The 22,458-nt window shown below is 39.8% G+C and overlaps 1 protein-coding gene across 31 annotated transcripts in view; it reads right to left on the bottom strand.

The window, feature by feature from the left end:
- Window positions 1-22,458, bottom strand: part of PLEKHA7 (pleckstrin homology domain containing A7) — a 150,528-nt gene that overhangs the window by 55,801 nt on the left and 72,269 nt on the right. For 28 of the 31 annotated variants that reach the window (XR_014555911.1, XR_014555912.1, XR_014555913.1 and 25 more), the window contains 5 exons: window positions 17,610-17,693; window positions 8,556-8,667; window positions 5,212-5,316; window positions 3,326-3,398; window positions 2,326-2,426 (listed from right to left, as the gene is read on the bottom strand). Coding sequence is in view for 25 of the 31 variants with exons in the window: in XM_083701813.1 (XP_083557939.1) it covers window positions 2,326-2,426; window positions 3,326-3,398; window positions 5,212-5,316; window positions 8,556-8,667; window positions 17,610-17,693 (475 nt within the window). In the remaining 6 variants the exon portion in view is untranslated. The remainder of the gene's footprint in view (window positions 1-2,325; window positions 2,427-3,325; window positions 3,399-5,211; window positions 5,317-8,555; window positions 8,668-17,609; window positions 17,694-22,458) is intronic. The other 3 variants (XM_083701828.1, XM_083701811.1, XM_083701825.1) reach the window with 1 other exon arrangement.

Consider the following 22,458-nt stretch of genomic DNA (forward strand, 5'->3'; position numbering starts at 1 on the left):
TACTCAGAGTATAGATGATAAATGTGCATGCTTTGAAGTTCAGTCATTGCATATACATATTCCAATATATAAATAACCTAGTCTTCATTGAAGTGATGCTTAATCATAAAAAACAAAAGTACATCTAAGTTAAAAAGAAACTAAAAACCAAGACATTCCTTGACATTTTAAATTTACAGTTAAGTAAACACCTTGCACATCACTGTTACCTCCAATAAGAATTAAGGATTCACAGTGCACTGTTATACGTTATGTAGACAGACGTAGGTCACATTAAGTTTAGTGAGACTTGCTCCCAGGGTTGCAGCCTTAGTCATGCATAGCATTAACAAAATTCAGCATGTTATTGAGCAGGCATGCAACTTCATATATTTTAATACTGGGCTGAGGCAATCAATGCATTGCTGCAGCCAATCCAAAATTTGACTATATGTTGAAATGACTAGCCAAATGCAATCCAACTTACACTTTATATTTTAAAAAGCCAGGGGTAAGATTCAATCACACTACCACCTCTCTGAGTGCAAGTGGGAAGCATTTGTGCATGAGAATGGGGAACAGGCATGTTTCTTCTGAAATCAACTCCTTATACCTTGAACTTATACTGCTGATCTTGAGAGGGGTTTGGGGATTGAACACAAGATGCTCTTTGAAGGGCTGAGGTTAAAAGTCCTCTTCTGCAGGCGCAGCCAGCCAGTTTTTTAGAATGAAAAATCAAATTACTGCAAGACACTTTTAAGACTGTTGGAACAAAACACTGTGTTGGCTGATTGAATTTAGTAATATTTGTAAGCCTCTTAAGAATTTTGTTATTCCTCTATGGACAGGGATACACCAAAAGTTGAGACTACACTCCCAGCTCTTCTTCTCCTTTGCACAAATAGCTGTAATCACTGGGTTGCTCAATTCACAGCTGTTTATTAGGGACGTGTTACATCACATTCTGATTTCTCACTGAATATAATCTGGCAGTTTCTTCTTAGGAGGATGACTCTCTGGATATATGCGACAGTCTACCTTTTAGTACTGCACACCATGTTTCACCCCCAATATCCTGATGCAATACCAAATAATTTTTACAGACAAGTTGACCTCATTGGAGCCTTCTCCAAATGATTCCAAAAATGAAGAACTAACCTGGAAATAGAACACATTGCTTGGTGTCCCCTTAATGTTTCTAAGTAACACCCCATACACCAAATAACAAAAAACAACCTCAACACACAAAAACACAAAAAGGGGACAAGAAGATGAAACAGAAAAAGCTAGCAGGGATAGCCTGGCCACAATGGCCCTTGAACTGGTAATCTCAAGAGTGGGTTATTGCAATGTATTGTATGTTGTGCTGCCTTTGAAGTTGGCCTGGAAGCTGCAGCTATTGCAAAACGCCGCAGCTAGGCTTTTAACTGGCACAGGTTACCAGGGAGTTGCATTGGCTGCTGATATGATACAAAACCAAGTTCAAAATGCCTGCACCAACATGTAAAACCTTATATGGCTTAGGATCTGGATGGATAAAACTGAACAGAGGACTTTTCCCCTTATCAATCTGCCTGGAATCAAGCTCCACTGTAATGATAAGTGTTCAAAGAACAGCCCAAGTAATAGGACTGCATACAGTCACAAAAGTGGATTTAAACATTGCCATACTCTCGCATTGCAAAAATATAGAGGGCACATTATCACAAATTGTTAACAGCTCCATTTAGTGAATTCAAATTAAACAAGCACTTTGAAGCAAAATGATAATTTAAACAGAAGAAAAACAGTATTGCCGTATCATGTACAGTACTGCAAACCTATGTATATTTATTTGGATGTAAACTCCACTCTACTCATTTAAACCTACTTCTGAGTAGCATTGGTTTAATGATTTGGATAGACAACAGAGAATCATAATTTAGACTAACGTAGGGAAACACACATTAAAGCAATGAATAACATTGTGTTATGGTGGAACAATGATCTGGTCTGATAATTTTCTTTTAAGAAGGGAGATACATTGTTATAAAAATATAAGAAGGTTCAAAGTCCTACAACTGCATGCAAAACCTTCTACCAGTGCACAGGCACTCTCCAGATTTCCCTTCCAACTGTAACATGTCACATTGCATTGAAAGCTATTCAAGGAAGACCATCCAATTTTACAGGGAGGACGAGCTCTCTGGTGGAAAGGAGAGGTTCCAATACATATGCAAAAACTATCAGTGGCTCTTTACATTTTGCTCCAGATATACATGAAAAATGCTAGGAAATGGCATTTCCCAAAAATGTATCATGTTTACTGTTTAAAATAAACACAAACTTTGAAATTACTAAATTTACCTTAAATGAGTACTTGCGGTTTATATGATCTTCAGGTCCAACTGTAGATATTACATAGCTAGGCAATGGTATACTTCCGAGAACAGATTCTTCTCTGCTGTCTTTTGAATGAAGAAAGAAACAAATTAACTTCTATATTTCAACCGAAACACAAAATGTATTCATGCTATCAAGCATGTATCGTGCAACAGCCCACATCTTGTGCGACTTACGTTAGCTGCACTATGTGTATAACTTGTGTGGTTCTTTGGGGGGCAGTTGGGCACACAACAGTTCCACAAGCCATTTAGGATCCCAGGAGCTAGTAACTGTACCATTGTTCAACAGCAGTAGATGGCACTTGAGATATAGGCTGACAGAAAGGTTATGGAGGGACTAAACCTTGGAGGGACAAGGTGCACTCAGGGTTCCAGGTTCAATCACTGGCATTTTCAGTGAAAAGGATCAGCGGGTAATGTGAAATATCTCTGCCTGAAGCCCTGATTAGCTGCTGCAAGTTAGAATAGACAATACTGGGTGAGATAGACAAAAACATTGATCATTTTTCTGATAATGTCATGTGCTTTATTAATGTTATGTGTGAATCTCCTTTTTAGCAACACAAACATTTTGTGCATCTCACAGGCCTCTGTATTTTCCAGTACACTGTTATTATTTGTGAGGAGCAGAGAGAAAGAAATACTGCTAGCAATCAAGAATTGTTTGAAGGAGACGAATTAGAGGGCGGGGGAAGAGAGAGAACTGTTGTCACTAAGAACTGGGAGTGGCAATTGGTTTGCAGAGATGTTCTTCAATCAAAAAGGTAAGAAATGCATAGATTAGCTTCCATAAATGACTCCCTGACATTAATGCTAGCAGGAGGTAGGGAGTTGTTCTCTAGCATTCTCCCAGACATTTTGAACACCAAAAAGCTCAGTTTCTAAGACTTTAGAAACAAATGTAACATTTGTGCTCAGCTCTCAGTTCCACAAAAAATATTAAAAGATCTTTATTCACTAACCTTTGTAGTAAAATAAACAATAATCAGCAAGCACAAACCATCGCCTTTTCCACAATCTCATGCCAGAGCTGTCCTAAAAATACAAATAATAAAATACCAATTTTTTAACACAGACAGTAGAAGAAACGACACAGCACTAAACAGAATCTGAAATGTATATATATTTTCTTTAACATATGAAAATATGATCATCAACAATCATGCAAAGCTATGGCATAACCTGCCCAGTATCATGATTTTCTCATACTACCTCCCAAAAGCTTAATTTTTTGTTACTGGGCGTAATCTAATTGGTGCTCTTAAGAACATGGAAGGCTTTTGATTCTGCAACGACTTCCACTAATAAAAGCGGAACTTTCGCTTGCAGCCCCCATGCTGCTTTCTGCCCTCCTCTGGCGAGTCTCCCAACTCTCTTGAACTGATTTTCAGGGCGTGCTGGGGGAGGCAGAAAGGAGCCAGAAAAGGCAAAAATCACATCTCTTTCTTTATTGCTAGTGGAACCACCCACTGGATCAACTCTTCCATCACTAATTAGATACCATTATTATGAAGAAAAAGCATATTACAATTAGTGAATGCTAGTTAGAAGACATCAGTAATGCACAAATGATAGATATTATTAGTATGCTGGATGGATCAAGATCAGTGGAGCAGTAGTGGCAACTGTATGATATATCTGAACATGTTTATGTTTTTAATTCTGTATAGCTTGGGATAGGTTTTCAAGACTGCAGTGCTAATAATGATACGGGCAGAGTTCATCTTTCATGTCAGTAGAACACTGACAGGCACTAACCGCTGACCTTTTTGTTTCCAGATAGTTGACCTGCCTGGCTGTTTATTACATGCTGCCTAGGGCTGTGCTGTAATTTTATGCAATAAAACTTGTTATGTTAATATACGTGCAGGACACAGTAATTTGCATTGTGATAATTTTAAAAAAATGTTAATTATATTTATAGAGTCTGGTATTTCATACTTATTGCCTCCTGGAAAGGTGTTTAGATTACAATCTTTCAGCTTGAACTGTTCACATTTTGATATGACTAAGCTTTTATCCGCCTCTGCCTTAAATACACAGCATCCTAAACTATAAATCTAACACTCCTACACTATATAATTTGACAACTGTGGTACTATTCACACACACAAATATTACAGTTGTGTTAAAGCTCTTATTGGTGGTCTATTTTCACCTAACAATCACGATCTGTTCATAAGTTGCCCAAGGAAAAACAGTAGACTTTTTAGTACACTATCTAGATAACTCATTTGCAGAACTACCTGCCTATTAGATTACTCATAATATAAACATGTATTTTCCTATGTTAGATTTTCTACAAAGACTGTAAACTTATACTAGAGACAGAAAACAAGGCAAGAAGATTTGAAGGTCAATTCTGAGATTCCCTGATCACATGAAATTTGAATTCCAAGAATTCCACTCCAGCAGAGGAGCAAGCTGCTCAGGCTCCTGGGGCAGCACGCCTAGGGGCAGGGCGAGCTGCCAATAGGGGTGGGGCGAGTCGCCCACAGGGGCAGGGGGAGGGTGGAGCAAGTTTCCCACAGGGGCAAGGCAAGTCGCCTACAGGGTGAGGGTGGAGCGAGGTGCACCGTGGGGCCTCCGGTGTCTGCCTGCCTCCTCCTGCTGCCCTACAGGAGAGATGCGTGGCTCGGGCGCACTGCAGCCCCTACAGTGAGTGCCGCCCGGCATTTTGTCACCCCCCTCAGTGGTGGCACCCAGGGTGGCCCACACCCACCAAAACTCACTTCCCCCACCTCTGCTCCAATCCAGCATTTTCAAATGCTATGCAAAAAAAGGTTCCTTTTCACCAGGCAGTTCTGATTTAACTCATTGCAACACATAAATATAATTACAAACTCACCTGCTTATGAAGCCAGCCTCTCACCACAACAGGAACATTAGGGTTTCTCCTTATAGCCTGGTCTCTTTTCCCAAAACTGTGTATTTTATTGCCAGATTTTACCACCTTCAGACAAGTATAATACAGCAATAGTAAGTGCATGACATGAGCAAACATAACAAGTACACATACAATTTTTTTTTATAATGTTCCCTAATTTGTTACACATAATGTAGTATTTAAACGATTTTGCCACAAAATGGGTATTGTCAGTTACTACACAATTACACATGTTTCCATTTCCTCTACATCTTTTAATTCTTTCTAAGAATCCAGTTATTCAGCAACTCCTTTCTGCAGACAGAACATCCTCAACTGGGGGTATATCTAGCAATTTATCATTGTATCTTAGGGCTATTCTGAATATTAATATTAATTTATGCTGGTCAAGAGGCAGGAAACTAGCAGAAGTCCTTGGGCTTCTGAACCCAAATTCAGTCTAGACTTCAGCTTTTGTGCAAAACCCCTCCTGCTTAAATACTGGTATTTTGAAATCAAATCTTCTCTTTCAACTCCTCCTTAACTTCACACACTGACCGCACTGATCAATTATGTTAATTGAAACCATGACGTAAGAATGAATGTATCAACATGTTGGCTCCTCAGGATGAGATCCCAGCCACTTTCCTCCCCTCTGGGCTTTTAACACTCAGAGTATTGTCCGGGATCATGGTTGAGGTCATTCTTCCTTGACCATGATCTGTAGCCAAGGTTTGTCATGTGGTTAGATGTCATAGTCAAGAAGGAGAGACCTTAACCATGATCCCAAGTTCCGAAAACCTTGTTTTATCTGCCATCCCACACTGACCTAAAAAGCTAGGAGGGGCAAAGTAGGTGTGAGCTCCTCAGCAGGAGCCCAAATATTTGCCTAGTCATGGTAAGTCATACCCATGCTCAGAGTGATGTGTGAACTAGGCAAGTGAAAATCTGCCACATCACATTCACTTCCCACTGTAAGTCTTAAATTACATTATTCATTCTTTCTCTGATTATATAAGGGGGCAGGGAGCCTAGCCCTGTCTTCTCCCATCCTTCTGTGTAGGCATGTCTGGAAATTTACCAAAGTCCTCTTTAAGGTCAAGTATGCAGCTTTCTCCTTTTCTATTTTCTACTTTTAAGCACATAGTATTATATCAATATTGATTATACATGGGTAATATATTCAATTTCTGCCATGAGCTTAGGGTGGCATTACATGATTGCACTAGTGAGTGATATATCATTTTATTCCTCAATATAGTAAAATCCTTAAACTCTTGCCATAGACACAAATCTTAATTTCAGGAGCAGAATCAGAATCACTATGACTGAATTTACCATGGAATAAAGCCGTTCACTCTTGGTTAAGCTCTTTCTACCTTCATGTCTATGTTAGGAGGTATAATGAGAAAATAAATCTACTTAAATGTAGGCTTCGATAGGGGCCATAATTTCCCTGAAGTGGCTTGCTAAAACCTGTCTTTTTTTTACTGCACATCACATTTTTATAACTATTCAATAGCAGGAATTCTCCAACAGTGTCATAAAGGGCTCCCCAGTCATGAAAGAAACTGCTGAAGCATCCTCAAGCATGACAGCCAGACAAAGACAATACCTCTTTTAGCTGGTTGTCCTCTCAACCTGAGCATGGGGAAATGAGTTACAAGAAGAAAGGAACCAGAGCCATATCAGCATGCAACAATCTTTACAGCTCTTCACCTCAGGGGCATACCAAATTAAGAAACAATAAGCCATACTTGACCCCACTAGCTATTTCAACTACACAAACATACAATCATTTGAATGGTACTACTTAGAAATGAGCAAAATGATGTTTTATGCCTCAACAAGAGCTACACAAGTGTAAGACTTGGAGGAGTATCCTAGTAACGATCGTTACATTTTTTTTTTTTTTGTTTTAAAGCAAAATGCAACTAAAAACTTTTCAGTTTCTAAAATAGGGCTTTATACACCAAAATCAGCACCTTGAACTTAGTCCAGTAGCTAAATGGCAGCTGGTGCAATTATTTCAATAGCTGGGTAAAGTGCTGGCCTGATCCATCTCGCTGTGCCACAGCATGACAGGAATCTATTGGATTCCATTGGTCTCCAGGAGTAGATAATCACAATCTGTCCAGCACCCCTGCAGGGAATGACTGAAGCTACAAGTACAACCTCATCATGAAAACAGGGTGACATCCCCTCTTTCCAGACCATGCCTTCCTCCCTCTGGAGCAAAAACTGAAATCAATACTGTGCTCTGCCCTATGTGTCGGATCAGTGACAACCTGAGACAGCCTCATGGTTGTCGTGGAAGCTATGAAGTCATGAGCCAGAACATCCAAGGTAGCTTCAATATGGATATTCATCAAATACCACATACAAGACCACCTCTGCTGGACAGCAGGGTGGACAGTACACCAGCAACAACTATAGATTACTGTGTCCTTGGCATGATACCAGGTGCAGGACCTCACAGTAAGCTCCAAGACAGAGGGTGTTCCTGGTGATGGAAGTTCTACGAACCATAGCCACTCCTCTCTTCCATTCTGTCCCCAGTTCCTGTAAGCCAAAGCTTATGTTGCACCGAGTATCCAGGTGAGTACAGCCGGGTCAGATCAACTCCTTTCAGCACACCCACCCAGGGTTCAAGAATACACACCAGATCAGCACTATCATCCAGGAACAAATAATGGATAACAGGTCAGTAAGCTCAACAGATAAGCAACCAGGAACCAGCCCATGGCAGTGGTGGGAGCAAGGAACAAGGCATACAAAGGTTTGTCCCCATCTTCCATGGTAACCTATTGCCTCCCGCTACCCATGATCACTGAAACTGGGATGGCATCACCCATGCCCTTCCTTCTCAAACTGCTCCCAAACATATTATGCAAACAACAACAGTCCATCAAGAAAATCTACCACAACCAATTATACATAAACAGAGCTCCCTAGTCCATAAGGGGACTAGGGATTTCTGTTATCAGAGCAGCTTTATAAATCGACACTGTCCAATATAATGAATGGTGCAGCCAAACACAATGATATATATATTTTTTTAAAGCTGATATTGTCCAGGTAAACAGTGTGAAAGAAAAAAACTGAAAGCAATGAAACAGAGAACATGTACCACAGTGGTTAAGAGAATCAGGAAGCTTCTAGCTCAAAGCTTAACTCAGCCATGAATCACTGTATGACCTCAAAATGACTGATGTGCCATATCTGTGCAGATCTAATGAAGTGCAATGATCACCTTGCCCAAGGGCTAAGCTCAGTCCTTGATACTGTTCACATTTCAGAATAAGGGGGGCGGGTATGTGTCTTACCTTGGAGCCAGGTTTTGTATCTACAGTGGATGTAGTCACTGCAGTAGATGTTTCACTGACCATGCTTGAGGGTCTTTGGTTTATCCGATGCTTGGACATAAGTGAATTTTGCCTAGGAAAAAAAGAATAGGGCATTTATGACATATTTAAGCTCCCCCACCCCCTGGGGTCTTTTTGCTCTTGTATAAGCATGCCACAAAATGATAGATGGAACTTGTGAGCTTTTCTACACTTGCGCCAATGCAGTAAACTGTTCACTTACAACACCTTTTATTACAGATATTACTGCTAACAGAAGTATGCTCATTAAGTCTGTCCTGCAATCTAAACACTATCCTCTATAGTTCAGCTAACAGATGTGCATTAATTTACTTATATCATATTTAACACATTTATACACTGAAATGATTTTAAGAGCCGAATAAGCTGATACAGTCAGTAACTGTAATTTTCTGCAGAGTGCAAGAAATTTTTATTTAGTTATTTCTGTACATGCAACTGAACAGGACCTAAGAGGGGCACATCAGGCCAACACCAGCTTCAGGCATTACAAAAGCCTGTGGTCCTACACAATTTGGACTAGCAACTACTTCCTGGTCAAGCTCACTCTCAGCTCCGACAAGAACCTGGAGGAGGTAGTCTCCTTCCTGATGAAGCACCTGCTCCGGGGGAGAGTGGTACCCCTAGTGGCCAATCCTGTGTCACAGGCGGCCAAGGATGTGTGGAGATAAAGGGCCACAAGGTTAAGAGCGCCGGAGTGTGCAGAGGCTGAAATGAGAATCAACACAGTCAGTAAGCAGAGCAGAGGTGGCGAACCTGTGGCTCTCCACAGATGTTGTTGGACTACAACTTTCATCAGTCCCCAGCCAGCATGGCCAATCATCAGGGATGATGCTTTCAATCAGTTTCAGCTGGTAGCCCAGCTGCACACCTATCTGGATAAGGATAGCCTAACTTTTGTTGTCTATGCCCTGGTAACCTCTAGGTTAGATTACTGCAACACGTTATAAGTGGGCTGCCTCTGAAGATGGTGCAGAATTCAGTGGCCAGGTTGCTTACTGGGGAAAGATGGTTTGAGCATATAATGTCAATCCTGATCCAACTGCACTGGCTGCCAATTAGTTTTTGGGTCCAAATGTAAGTGCTGAGTTTGACCTCTAAAACTTTAAATGACTGAGGACCGCAATACATTAAGGACTGCTTCTCCCCATATGAACCAACCCAGAGCCTGCAATCATCATCTGGGGCCATTCTTCATATGCCTCTTCTGCAAGAGGTTTGTTATTATGGTATGTATTTCTGTGTTTTAATATTGTAAACCACTGTGTGATCTTTGGATGAAGGGCAGTATAGAAATAATAATAATAATAATAATAATAATAATAATAGTTATTGTTAAGAAGATACAGCTAAAACCACACATCAATGTTATAAAAAATAAATTAAATAAGTTAAGAAAACTAATTAAGGGAACAGGAGCAGGTAAGCAGCGCCTACTTTAGAGATGAGGTCAGTGAGTGCCATGAGTTTTTGTTGCTACTAGTTAATGCAAAGCCAGTATTAAATAAAACATCAACCATTCAGGATTCATTTCAGCATGAGACCTAGTTCACTCAGGTGTTTCAGTTAGTTTTTGCTCAGATGATTTCACACTGCAAGCAGTAACCAAGGCTATCATGGGCAAGAAATTTTGAGCTAGGTTCAATTCATGAGCCATGGAAATTGAATGTTCTTGCCATTAGCAATTATTTGGAACTCCAGCAAGTACAAAACAGGGAAGCTGACTTACTGACTCATAATATCATCTTGACTACATGATCCTCTACATGTCAAATTTAAAAAGTAAAGCACACTTTTCTGCTGGTGGCTGTCTTATAAATTTCCACTACAAAAACTCAAGTGTGTTTATTTGCATTAGAAAGCTGGGAACACACACACACATATATACATATATACATATAAGCTTTCATACCAGGGCAGCCTAGAAACTGGAAAAGCAGCAAGTGAAATAAATGCCTTTAGCTACCAAGTCTCTGAATGCCAGGAGATAACAGACAAGTGTGTGATTTCCCACATTCATATTTGTAAGACTGATCATGTTGCCTCTTCATTTTTCCATTAACTATATCAAGACTCTTGATTTTTCCTGCAGATATGAAACCATTCTTATAGCTTCTCTCTTCCCAGAACATCCCCATTGTTATGACAAATCATCTGAAATATTTCATTTTATAGAATAAATATAAAACCAAGAATTTCTACTGAAAGGATAGACAGATGAGAAGAAAATTCCAGCCAACTTAATGATGGCAAGGGTGGAATTTTAATTAATTTAAAAGAAAATTTTATTCCAATTTCTAATAGTGGAGTGTGGTTTTTTGGAAGCTGAACAGTACAATTCACTGACATACAAAAACATGCAAATAACCAAAACACAAACCTGCCCTATTTGACGGAAGGAATGTTAAATATAAGATCATGTTTACCTTTATGTCCAGGGAATAAAAGCAGCTAATTCTTTAAATGGAATACTATGAACTTTTATGAAGGATGAAAACTCAGCACACAGTAGGGGAGGAGCTTTCTAACTGTTATAGCTCATTACACTTAATAAATGGCACATTTTAATATCCCATCTATATGCTAAACACGATGAGCATACTCAGCTTCTTCCTTTGACATCTGCCCATTGTGTTTTCCTTGCTGTGCACAGAAAGAAAAATAGGATTTCTTATTTCACTTCCTACTATGAAAGTCGGTATCTGCCTCTTTACAAGGTCAGAGGTGGGTGGGTGGGTGTTTCTTTTTCAGAGCAAAAGAGTTTGCTCCTCATGTTTCAGAACTAACTTTGCCATGCACCACCACTAATCGACTAGGGAAGTAATGTTATGCTGACATTTCTCATTAAAATCTAACCTGGTATCTGTAGTAGTGGTGGTGGTGGTGGTGGTGGTATGCCAAACTAGCATAAATGAGCAAGCTTATTCAAAGTTCGTATAAATTAACTGGTATGGAATTGTTTAAAATATTTGACTGAATAAATAAATTACTTTTGTCGTGATCATTGTGAATACTGGAGACAGTAGCAGCAACAATGGCCTGCTTCAGGTTCAATGATTAAGGGGTTTTCTCAGGACAGTGGAGGGTGTGTATGCTGTGTCCTGTTGGTGCAATGCTGGTGGCACTCACCCTTCTTCTGATAGGAAATGCTCCATGGGTGGAGACAAAATGGGGGAGGGGTTGAGGAGGGTCAGTTGAGGAGGAGTGAGAAATGTCCCTATTTTCATCTGAAGTATGTTGGAGGGTATGGTCTTTAGTGTGTCCATTTTGGACATCACAACTAACAACGGTCAGAGTAAATTTATTGACTGGTGTTTTTCTTTTTAAAAAAATATTATTCTTTGGTAGATTTGCAAAAAGAAAAACACACGCCAATAAATAAATGTTAGAAAGTGGCAAGATTAAATGCAGGCACACAAAGCATTTTTCGAAAAATCAAAGAAAGCAGCCACTACAAGCTGCCTAAGGGAGGAGGCTGACAGCAGCAGAGAGGCAATGGAATTCTCCCTTGCCACCGCTTGGGACAAGTGCCAGCTCCTCCTCCTTGAGCTTGGCAGCGGCAGCACTGGCAGGAGAAATAGCAACATTTTGGGATCAAATCAGAAGCCAAGATGGCTTTCATAATTCCAGGACTGACCCTGGAAAACAGGGAGACTTGGAGGATATGAAAGACAAACTAACCAGAATTGCCTCAAAATAATGGTTCGCAAACCCATTTCTTGTTGAGTTTCATTGTTTCAAAACATGGTTTGGAGGCAAATCCAGTTACCATTGTTTGTCTGATCTGAATGTTGTGGAAAACTACAGTTGGATTACAAGACAGTTGGAAGTGCATGAGCCCACATGGTGTTCCTGATTGCCAAGAAGTGTTTCGTGCCTCACATTTAGGTAGCCCTTGAGCAGGTTCAGACAAACCTTGGCTTCCCAATTATAGTTTTTCTGGGGAAAAACAGCATGTTTGGATGGCACACGAAGCCAAATGCCATCACCTGTTGTTCCCTGAACAAAATGGGAGTGCCAGAACACAGCTTTTGCACATTATGGTTTAAACAAGCATCCCTTCCCGCACCCTTCAGATATTTTGAACTACAACTCCCATTATCCATGACCATTGACCATGCTGGCTGGGACTGATGGGAGCTGTAGTTCAACAACTTCTGGAGAGCACCATGTTGGGGAAGTTTTAAACAAACCATACAACTTGACTTAGATTAGCTTCCAAGATGGTGGCGTGTGCAGACGCTGCGGCTGAGAGCTCCCTGGAGGGGAGTCAGGGTTTGTTAGGGTAGTTTTATGTAGTTTTGTAGTAGTTTTATGTAGTTTTTCAATTTCATTGTTCTGCATGAGTCAATGACAATAAAGATATCGTATATTAGTGTCATATGTGCCAGTTACATACAAACCAGAAAACAATGGTTTGAGCAAACCATAACCTGCCTGCAAATTAGAATTGGAAACTACCAGTTTGAATGTTGTTTTTCAGTCCAGTGTTGTACAAGCAAACCATGGCATGCCACAAAACCAGAAGTGCAAGAGGAAAACTCATCATGTAAGTGGGAGATGAATGGGACTGAATCAGCACAAGGTTCATTGCATCCTAGCTGAAAAATGGTTGTGCTTGATTAATATTCCAGTAATGTAGTACAAACTTTCAAGATCTATTTTATATCATGCAGCTTTATTTTCATAATAAATAAATGGGTCATACTCAGAGTAGACTCACTGAAATCAATGGACTTACACTAGTCATGTCTTTTGATTTAAGTGGGTCTACTCTGAATTTGACTTGGTTGGTTTCAAACTGACTAAGGTGAAAATGAAAGAATGATATGTCAGTATCAGTAAAGACATTTTGCTAGTTCTGCATATTAATTAAAAATCAAACCCACACAGCAGTTTTTGAACAAAGCTATATGCCATTATGCCACGGGAGATTTGGTTGTGTGTGTCATAGAAGGGGGCCAGGAAAAACAAACAGAAAACAATGAAGTATTATTTAGACTCAGAGGAATAAAAGCAGTTTAAAAGGACAAGGTCTCTGGAGGACAAGGAAGATGCTCAATTTTGCCAACAGAAAAAGGTTGCCACATTAAGTTAATTATCTGTTGCAGAATCAAGTCATAACACGCTAGTTAACAAAGTCAATTTTAACTGAACACATCTATTTAATAAACCTTAATTAGGGTTTTATACATTAAGAGAATAAATTTTCACTACCTTCACAAATTATAGAGACATGTGAGAATAGATGAGTGCATTCTTTTACATTTAATGACAGTTGTCAAAACCAATTTTAAAATAAGTTACTTTAGTCTTTCGGTGTACATAGGCTCACATGCAAGTAAAAACATGATACATTAGTTGTGCCAGAAGTAACATGCTTCTTACAAGTGTTAATTTAAAACAGTTTCTTTGCTTGCTAGGATCTATCCCCATTTTTAAAAGGGAAAAATACTATAGCTTAGAGAAAGTGTCAGAATATGGAAAAAAAAATGTAGTTATGCATGAATGAATGTGGTGGGGTTTTCTGTTTTATTTTATACCAACAATGACTCCTATTCATCTAAACCAAAGTGCTCTTGCCATACTAATTTTAAAGCATCAGACAACAGAGTTTGTTAAACAATCTGCACAATTTGTAAAAGGAAAAAGAGGACTCAAATTAGCAACATAAAGAACAGAAGGTTGAGTCTAAGAGCACAAGTGAATGCGGCTATACTGTGCAACATATTGCTGCACAGAAACCTTACAACTTCTTATCTACCTTTAACACAGCCAAAGGGGAGCTCTGACAAATTGGCTGTCCTGAATGTTTCTGTGGCTGTCACTGATATTCAATGAAAGAATAAACGAAATAGGTAGGTAACAGCAATTCTTGGGTCATTGTTCATTATTTCTCCTACAAAAGAGCAACCTATCAGACGAAAACAACTAGTGAACATGACAATCAGCTTCATGGTTTCATTCAAGACAGGCACAGGTCGGCCTCCAACATCTACTTGGGATTAATTATATTTTTAGCACCCAACTGTTAAGCTGATTCCACCCTTGAAAAAAAGGCAGTTTCATTAAAAGGTTTTGCAATATTAGATGCTTGCATGTGCACTATTTAAGAATTCGCTTAATTTTTATTTATTCTACCTTGTCCTTCCTATCACAATATCCCAGGGTGGCTTAGAACAATGATCAAAAGCTAACACTAAAAGCAAATTAATACACACCCCACAATTGGTATGGATGCCTTCCATTTAGACTTTGTAGGAAGGCTGAGTTTCAGAAAGTGGAAGAGTCAGAGCTCTTTAATAATAGTCTCAAACAAAGTTTATGACCTTTTTGAATAATTTATCTTATATATTAGCATATGCTATAACAGTTGCTGTCTTCTTTTCTCTACATCAGAGGAAAAAGATATTTTTAGTATTTTGCTATCTTATTCATTCACTGCCAAGAGAGAACATACGTATGGTGATTTACATAAAGAATTCTATTTGGCAAATAAACACTTTGAAAATTATTATGCTGTCAGATACATCTATACCCAGATAATACATTTGTCTTCCTCAGCTAATATCTGCACCTTTTACACACTTTCCATTAATTAATTTCACTGGAGTTTCTGCAAATTTCCTGATAGATTGCCCTCAAAAGTTTCTTTTCTGCAGTTCCTTGCTAAATCATAAAATCAAAGAACTGGACAGCTGGAAGAAATACAAACCTTCATAGAGGTTTTTTTTATTTTGCGATAATGATCTAATTTCTGACTTATTTATAGCATTTTTCCCCTCTGTGTGTAGCTTCACCTTCAGTCTCCGCTTTTCCAGACTAAATATACCCAAATCTCTCAACCATTCCTCATAAAGGCTTGGTTTCCAGACCCTTGATCATCTTGGCTGCCCTCCCTTCCAGCTTGTTCTTAAATTGCAGCGCCCAGAACTGGACACAGTATTCCAGGTAGGGTGTGACCAAGGCAGAATAGAGTAGGATTTTTACTTCTGTTGATGCATCCTAGAATAATATTAGGGGTTTTTTTTTTTTTTACTGCTGCAGCACACTGTTGACTCATGTTTGATCCTTTTCAGATACACTATTAGCAAGTCAGGTGTCCCCCATATTATATTTGTACAGTTGGTTATTCCTGTCTGATGTTTGTTTCAATGGAAATTCTTTTTGTTAGCCTTGGGTCAGTTCTTCAATCTGTTAATGTCACCCCAGTTCTGTCTTCTGCGGCATTAGCTACTCCTCCCAGTTTCATCATCTGCAAATTTGATGAGCATTGCCTCAATTTCTTTGTCCAAGTCATTTACAAAGATGTTGAACAAAGGGCCTAGGATTGAACCCTGCAGCAAAACCCTAATTGCCACTTTTTTTCCAGGATGACGAGAAACCAGAAAGCGAGTACTCTCTGGGTTTGGTCAATCAACCAGCTTGCAAATTCACCTAACAGCTACCTTGTCCATCCAAAATTTTACCAGCTTCATTGCAAGAATATCAAAAAGTTTCACTGAAATAGAGATAACAGATAAAGATGATATCCTTCCTCCAAAAAGCAACCTTGAGCCTTTCACATTTTCAGCTAGTGAGAGATCTGAGAGATGAAAAGAGGTATCTCTAGGAGTTCTGGCTGAGTTCACTGGCAGTCATTGTCTCATTATCAATTTTTAACATCTTCTGCCACCCCTATTTTATCAATCTGTGGTATACTGCAAGCCTTCTGGATAGGATTGTCACACGTCCTTGCCCTTTCAAGTGACTAGAACACGGTGTGAAGTGAGAAGCAGTATGTGAAAGACTGGATAAAATTGACTATATGAAGTATATCTTATGTTTCTGGAATAAATGGTTTAAAAAAGAGACCTATATCAAGTAATTGGTCACTAGCTAATCAGCTGTTGGACTGAAATACTAGATATTGACTGTGACTGTAGGACTGCAGGAAAAGTTGCAGAACTTCAGCAATTAATTGTGGACTAAGCAAAGTTATTAGATGTGTTTCTGTAGCAGCACTGAAGTGATATGATCTCTCTCTATTTATGGCAAAGCTCCAAGGGGCCACATGCCAGTGGTGGGAAAGGCCAGAGTCAGAAGTGGATGCACAATACAAATAAAGGTTACCTTTGTGCAGCAGACGAGTTTTGACACACACTCTAACACTCCTTGCTATCATTTATCTAGGCAAACAAGATGCATTGTCAGTGTTCAAAGGCATATTCCATACAAAAACACTTAGGGGAACGTGGAAGATGGCAGTGGAGTGCTGTGGCCTGTAGAAAGAGGATGTGGCCTGGGGAGAGTCCCAAAGGTCAGATAGAGAAGCCTGGGTTTGGCCCTTGGGCTTGATGTTCCACAGCCATTATTTAGATCTATGTGAATGAACCTCAATGAGCCTTGACAAACTTCAGGATTTCTAGTTTCTCCTTTCCCCTCTCCTCCTCCTGTGTAGCCAGGAGAATGACTTTCACAGAGTTTAGTTTCATTTTTAAAGAATCTTGGGGTAATATTATTTTAAACCAGGCATCCTGGATTTAAACTAACTCCATAGTTTCACAGTAAGGCTGCTTCATGGTTTATGAAGCTGTGAACTACCTAGACTGTTTTAAACCAGGACCCTCAGGTTTGAATGCAATGCTAAGCAGGGATTCTTAAAAGTGAAACTAAACTTGGCAGAATTTCTTTTCCTGGCTGTGTGAGAGAAGGAGGGAAGAAGGAGGAGCACGCAGGTTTGTGAGTTTGCTTTGGCTCCTTGAGAGTTGTCCACAAAAGCCTAAGACCCTGACCATAATCTTTGACTTCAGAAAAAATTCTGATTCTCTAAAGTTACTATTTCTAAAAAACTTTTTAGTATCAATGCAGAAGGTAAGTTTGAAGTTGGGAATAATGTTGATAAATAATGTATTTTAGTTGTACATGTTTGCGTTTATCTTGCAACACAAAAATTCAAATGTTTACAACGCATCCTATTTTGTAAAAAGTAGTAAGACTGATCAATCTACTTACTCCTCTTGTAAAATAAACTCAACGTTTTCTGGGGAAAACTGGCCAGTCACAGGATGCCTAAATGTTGTGGTCTGCTGGTTGTGGCTGAAAGGAAAATCAGAATGTAATTTAATACCAAAGCAAGGACAACTCTGAGAAAATTACAACTTTTAAAAAATATTTGCTCTGCCCAGTTGCTGATCTTACAAAGAGATCATATTTCCTGCAGTGCAGCAGGAACATTAGATCCTTTTATCTCTTTTGTCACAGGCTTATTGAATCTAAGAGATCTACTATCCCATTTAAGTCCAAAATAAGGACATCATTTGTTACATACACTTCTGATATTTAATAGAAACAAAAAAAAGTGTGTTTCTGTCATCACCACCAAATGCTTGCTCCCATATTGAACACCGGTTACATTTTTTTTTGTACAGGCAGGAGAAACAGAGTCTTGTCTCAAAAAAATAAGCAAACATTCCAAGAGATAAATTCTATACCACACACTCAATGTTATGCTGTACAATCAGTACAATCAGTACATAGAAAGTAAACAGCTCTAGCAATAAGAAATGTTGCCGTCAACATTTATTTCCCCAATATAGTTTTTACTTTTACTGAACAAAATTTAAAACTAGCTAAAGCTATTGTACAAATTATCTCCACTGATGAGACTGGTGTGTTATTGACCTATAACATAATCTCAGGGAAAGTTTGTCAGTGTTCAGTAGTACTGTATAAGGCTCTCCTATGCTTTCATAGCCATTCACAACTGTATTCTTCCTACAAAGATATAACCCTAAAATGATACATGTGAAGAAGGAATCTCCTAGTCCCTGAGCTGGTATTTTGGCATTTCTTGAACTCTCTGTGGCAGAAAAACTGAAGGGACTTTCGAAAACAATTGGCCTGGCCGCTTACTCTTCAAAGAAAAAAATGGTGAACATCACACCAGCTATCTTTAAGCTCTGGGGCATTCCTAAAGTAGGTCTTTGGATTCTGACCATACTGCCTATTTGCATGAAGCATGTTTTTTAGACAGCATATGCATGAGCTGTGTGACGGGTATGCAGCCCCTGTGCACAAATGGGAACAAACCAGAAGGCCACAGTTAATCATAGCTGTGCAGCATATAATACAGTGGTACCTCGGGATGCGAACAGGATCTATTCCGGAGCCCCCTTCGCATCCCGAACGGAACACAAGATGCAACGGCACGTCGGCGCATGTCACGTTTCACCGCTTTCGTGCATGCGCGTGACGTCATTTTGAGCGTCTGTGCATGCGGAGAAACCTGGAAGTAACGCGCTCCGTTACTTCTGGGTTGCCGCGGAGCGCAACTCAAACACGCTCAACCCGAAGCACATTCAACTCGAGGTATGACCGTAACTGAGAACTAAGGTCAGTAGTTACTAAACAAGTCAGGTTTAGTAAGCCACCTTTAAACCACAGCTTTATATCCTTGCTGGTCTTGAACAAATTAGCAAGTTCCCTGAGTTAGAACATAACAAGAAGTTCTTCTTGTTCTTCCTGGCTTGTTTCTCCATGCAACAACACGGCTCATAGAGATCATCTGAATATATCTAAGAGGGTGACAAAATGCATCCAGAAAAGCTATAAGCAAATAGAAGAAATTAAATATTCAAAGTACGCTATGTAGCTAGCAAAACCTGTTCCGTATCTACTGGAAACAACAACAGTAAAATCCCTCCAAATACCAGCAATGGAGATAGTTCCATCTCCTTAAGAGCTATATTTAAACAGTCTCTAACAATAGCTCTTAAATAAATCACCAAAAATGGCAATCAGTTCTGCCTAAATTCCTTCACTGGTCCTCAAAATATTTCAATTAGCATCCTATACATTCCAGTAAGATACACCTGGCTTTGGAGGTCAGCTGTTGCTCTTTTCACCAACAAGCGCTATTCAAATTCTGTCCTTTCCTGTTGGTTAATTATTCCTGCATGGCTCAAGGTTAACTGCTAAATACCTTTTTAACAGGACTCAATAGATTGCTGAGTACGGGGAAGAGAAGACTTGCAACTGGCTACATATTTCCATGTCTGGGCAGGTTAAATCAGACATAACACAAAACACCTTTTCTCTACACATTCCTACACTTCTCTTTTGTCTGTTAATTAGCTTTCCAGATATATATAAAAAAAGTTCCCATTTGATTTTTTTAAATGCACATAAAAATATGTAATTAGATTCATAATTTTGAGATCTTCCATCCCAGGAGTAGGTACTGTATTGAAGTTATTAAATCACCAGGAGCACACACAAAATATGTGTTGCAAATCTATGCAAACAGTAATTTATAACGTGTTTATCACAACCAAGCTTCAATTATTCTAAACTATAAACTCAAAATTTACAAGGGCTGGGATCCAATATGCTACTTTAGGCAATTCCATTAGACTGCCTAAACAAGGTACTTGAGATACTTAATCCCTTCTTCTATTTGCTTATAGATCTCCTGAATGCCTGGGAAAAGTGGAAGGTGAAAGGCGTTCTCTTATTCATGAAAGAACTACTCTGGATCCAAGTCATTGTCTTCAGTAATATAAAGGTAAAGGTACCCCTGCCCGTACGGGCCAGTCTTGACAGACTCTGGGGTTGTGCGCCCATCTCACTCAAGAGGCCAGGGGCCAGCGCTGTCCGGAGACACTTCCGGGTCACGTGGCCAGCGTGACAAAGCTGCATCTGGCGAGCCAGAGCCGCACACGGAAACGCCGTTTACCTTCCCGCTGGTAAGCGGTCCCTATTTATCTACTTGCACCCGGAGGTGCTTTCGAACTGCTAGGTTGGCAGACGCTGGGACTGAGCAGCGGGAGCGCACCCCGCCGCAGGGATTCGAACCGCCGACCTTTCGATCGGCAAGTCCTAGGCGCTGAGGCTTTAACCCACAGCGCCACCTGCGTCCCCTTCAGTAATATACACAGCCTGATAATATATTAAATATATGGATAAATTATAGGTATCTTTGACAAAGTACTGGCTACTGTAATATAGTAATAATGTATTGATGAGCAATACTGATCAGCTGTTTAATTGATCCAGTTGAGTGTCTAATCTGATGAACTTGCATATCTGGCTTAATTTTTAGACCTTAAATTATAAAATGCAGGTTCAATCCCCAGCATCTCTAGGTAGGGCTGAAGAGTACCCTATCTGAAATCCTGGAGAGCTGCTGCCAGTCAGTATACACAATAGTGAGATGAACCAATGGATTCTCACCTCAAATTCCCATTAAAGCCATGAGAAAACCAGGAAGACGTATGAAACCAACCCACCTTTATGCATAGGGAGGCCCCACCAAAAACTCCTCCATTCCCTGGCTCTCACCCAGGGTAATAGAACGAAGAGAGTGCCCTGCATGGCATGACCCAAAGAGATGATACCCTTAGAGGTCTCATCCTGCAAAGCTTGCCCTGCTGCTAGGCACTCTGACACCCACAGTGGCATTTCCTATTGTCCCCGAACAAAATGCCACCCAGAGTGCTCCTAAGGAAGCACCCAGAACTAGCTCAGTTGATTAAATCAAGAGTTAGTGTCACTTCCCTTCATACCCACTCTTGAGCTGTCAGAAAAGTTCCCACTGCACTTAGTTCTCAGCAGGGCATTAGTTCTCAGCAGGGCAGATGTTTCAAGAGGGGGGGGAGGGATACAAGGGAACAGTCTGCCACCCCAGCTCAGATGCTACAGCCTCTGCTCCTCAGCATCAAAGAGGCACCAAAAGAGTTGCAAGCTGTGCCTTTCCCCACCCCCACCCAAACAGTAGCCAGAGCTTTCCCAAGGACTAGCTCAAGTGTTGCTGGTCAGGAAATTAAGGGTTAGTGTCATGTCCTATTTCTCCTCTGACTAGCATTTTTTCTTGGCTGTACGAAAGATGATGCCATTGCAGTAGAAAAAGGTGAGGAGAATAACATGCTGCAATGAATAGTCTTCATGCTAGCTATAGCACCATGTTTGATGGAATTGAGCAGAATAAAAAATGGGAGAAATTTAAAACTCTTCCCTATACAGTATTGTATTATTTAACGTTTATTTACAGAGAACTCTGCAAATTAGGTAATATTTCAGCATTCTCTTGATTTAAATCATCATCTCACATTACGTGAAGGTTAATTTATCAGACACTGAAACACGTACTTTGTTTCATATCTACTATTAAAAGGAAAAAAATGCTATAAACAAAGAACACTGATTGCTTTGGTATATGACTCCAGCACTGCTTTGTTTGTGAGAAATATTTTCCACAACACGATAATTCAGCACTTTGATTAACCACCAACAACGTAAAATCTAGAAATCTAGACTTAAATCAGCAAAACTTTAGGGAAAAAACATCTTCAAGCTAGATCACACCAATAAGTTTTTATTTCCCAACTGAGAAAAATGATTTCATTGGCTTAAAATTTAAGATAACTTAATGGAGTTCACAGAAGTGATGTTCCCCTTCTCTCTTCCCTACAACAGCCCCCCATGCCCCACCCCACATTCTTACAGAAGGCCTCCACATTGTCCAAGCAGGATTTTTGAGGAATGCAAGTGACTGTTGGGGAGGGGAAGGGGGAAACATTATTGCCATGACTTTCCCTAGGTTAACTTACGCTAGGATCCAAGTCAGTAAATTTTTGAGTGCACTATACAGCACATTAACAACAACAACAACAACAACAACAACAATTTATTTATACCCTGCCCATTTGGCTGGGTTTCCCCAGCCACTCTGGGCAGCTCCCAACAAAAGAAGAAGAAGAAGAAGAAGAAGAAGAAGAAGAAGAAGAAGAAGAAGACAAAACAGCAAACATTAAAAACTTCCCTAAACATGTTATCTCAAAGAAGAGTTTGGATTTGATACCCT

This window comes from Podarcis gaigeae (genome assembly GCF_964106915.1).
Source record: "Podarcis gaigeae genome assembly, chromosome: 1".
Classification (NCBI taxonomy): domain Eukaryota; kingdom Metazoa; phylum Chordata; class Lepidosauria; order Squamata; family Lacertidae; genus Podarcis; species Podarcis gaigeae.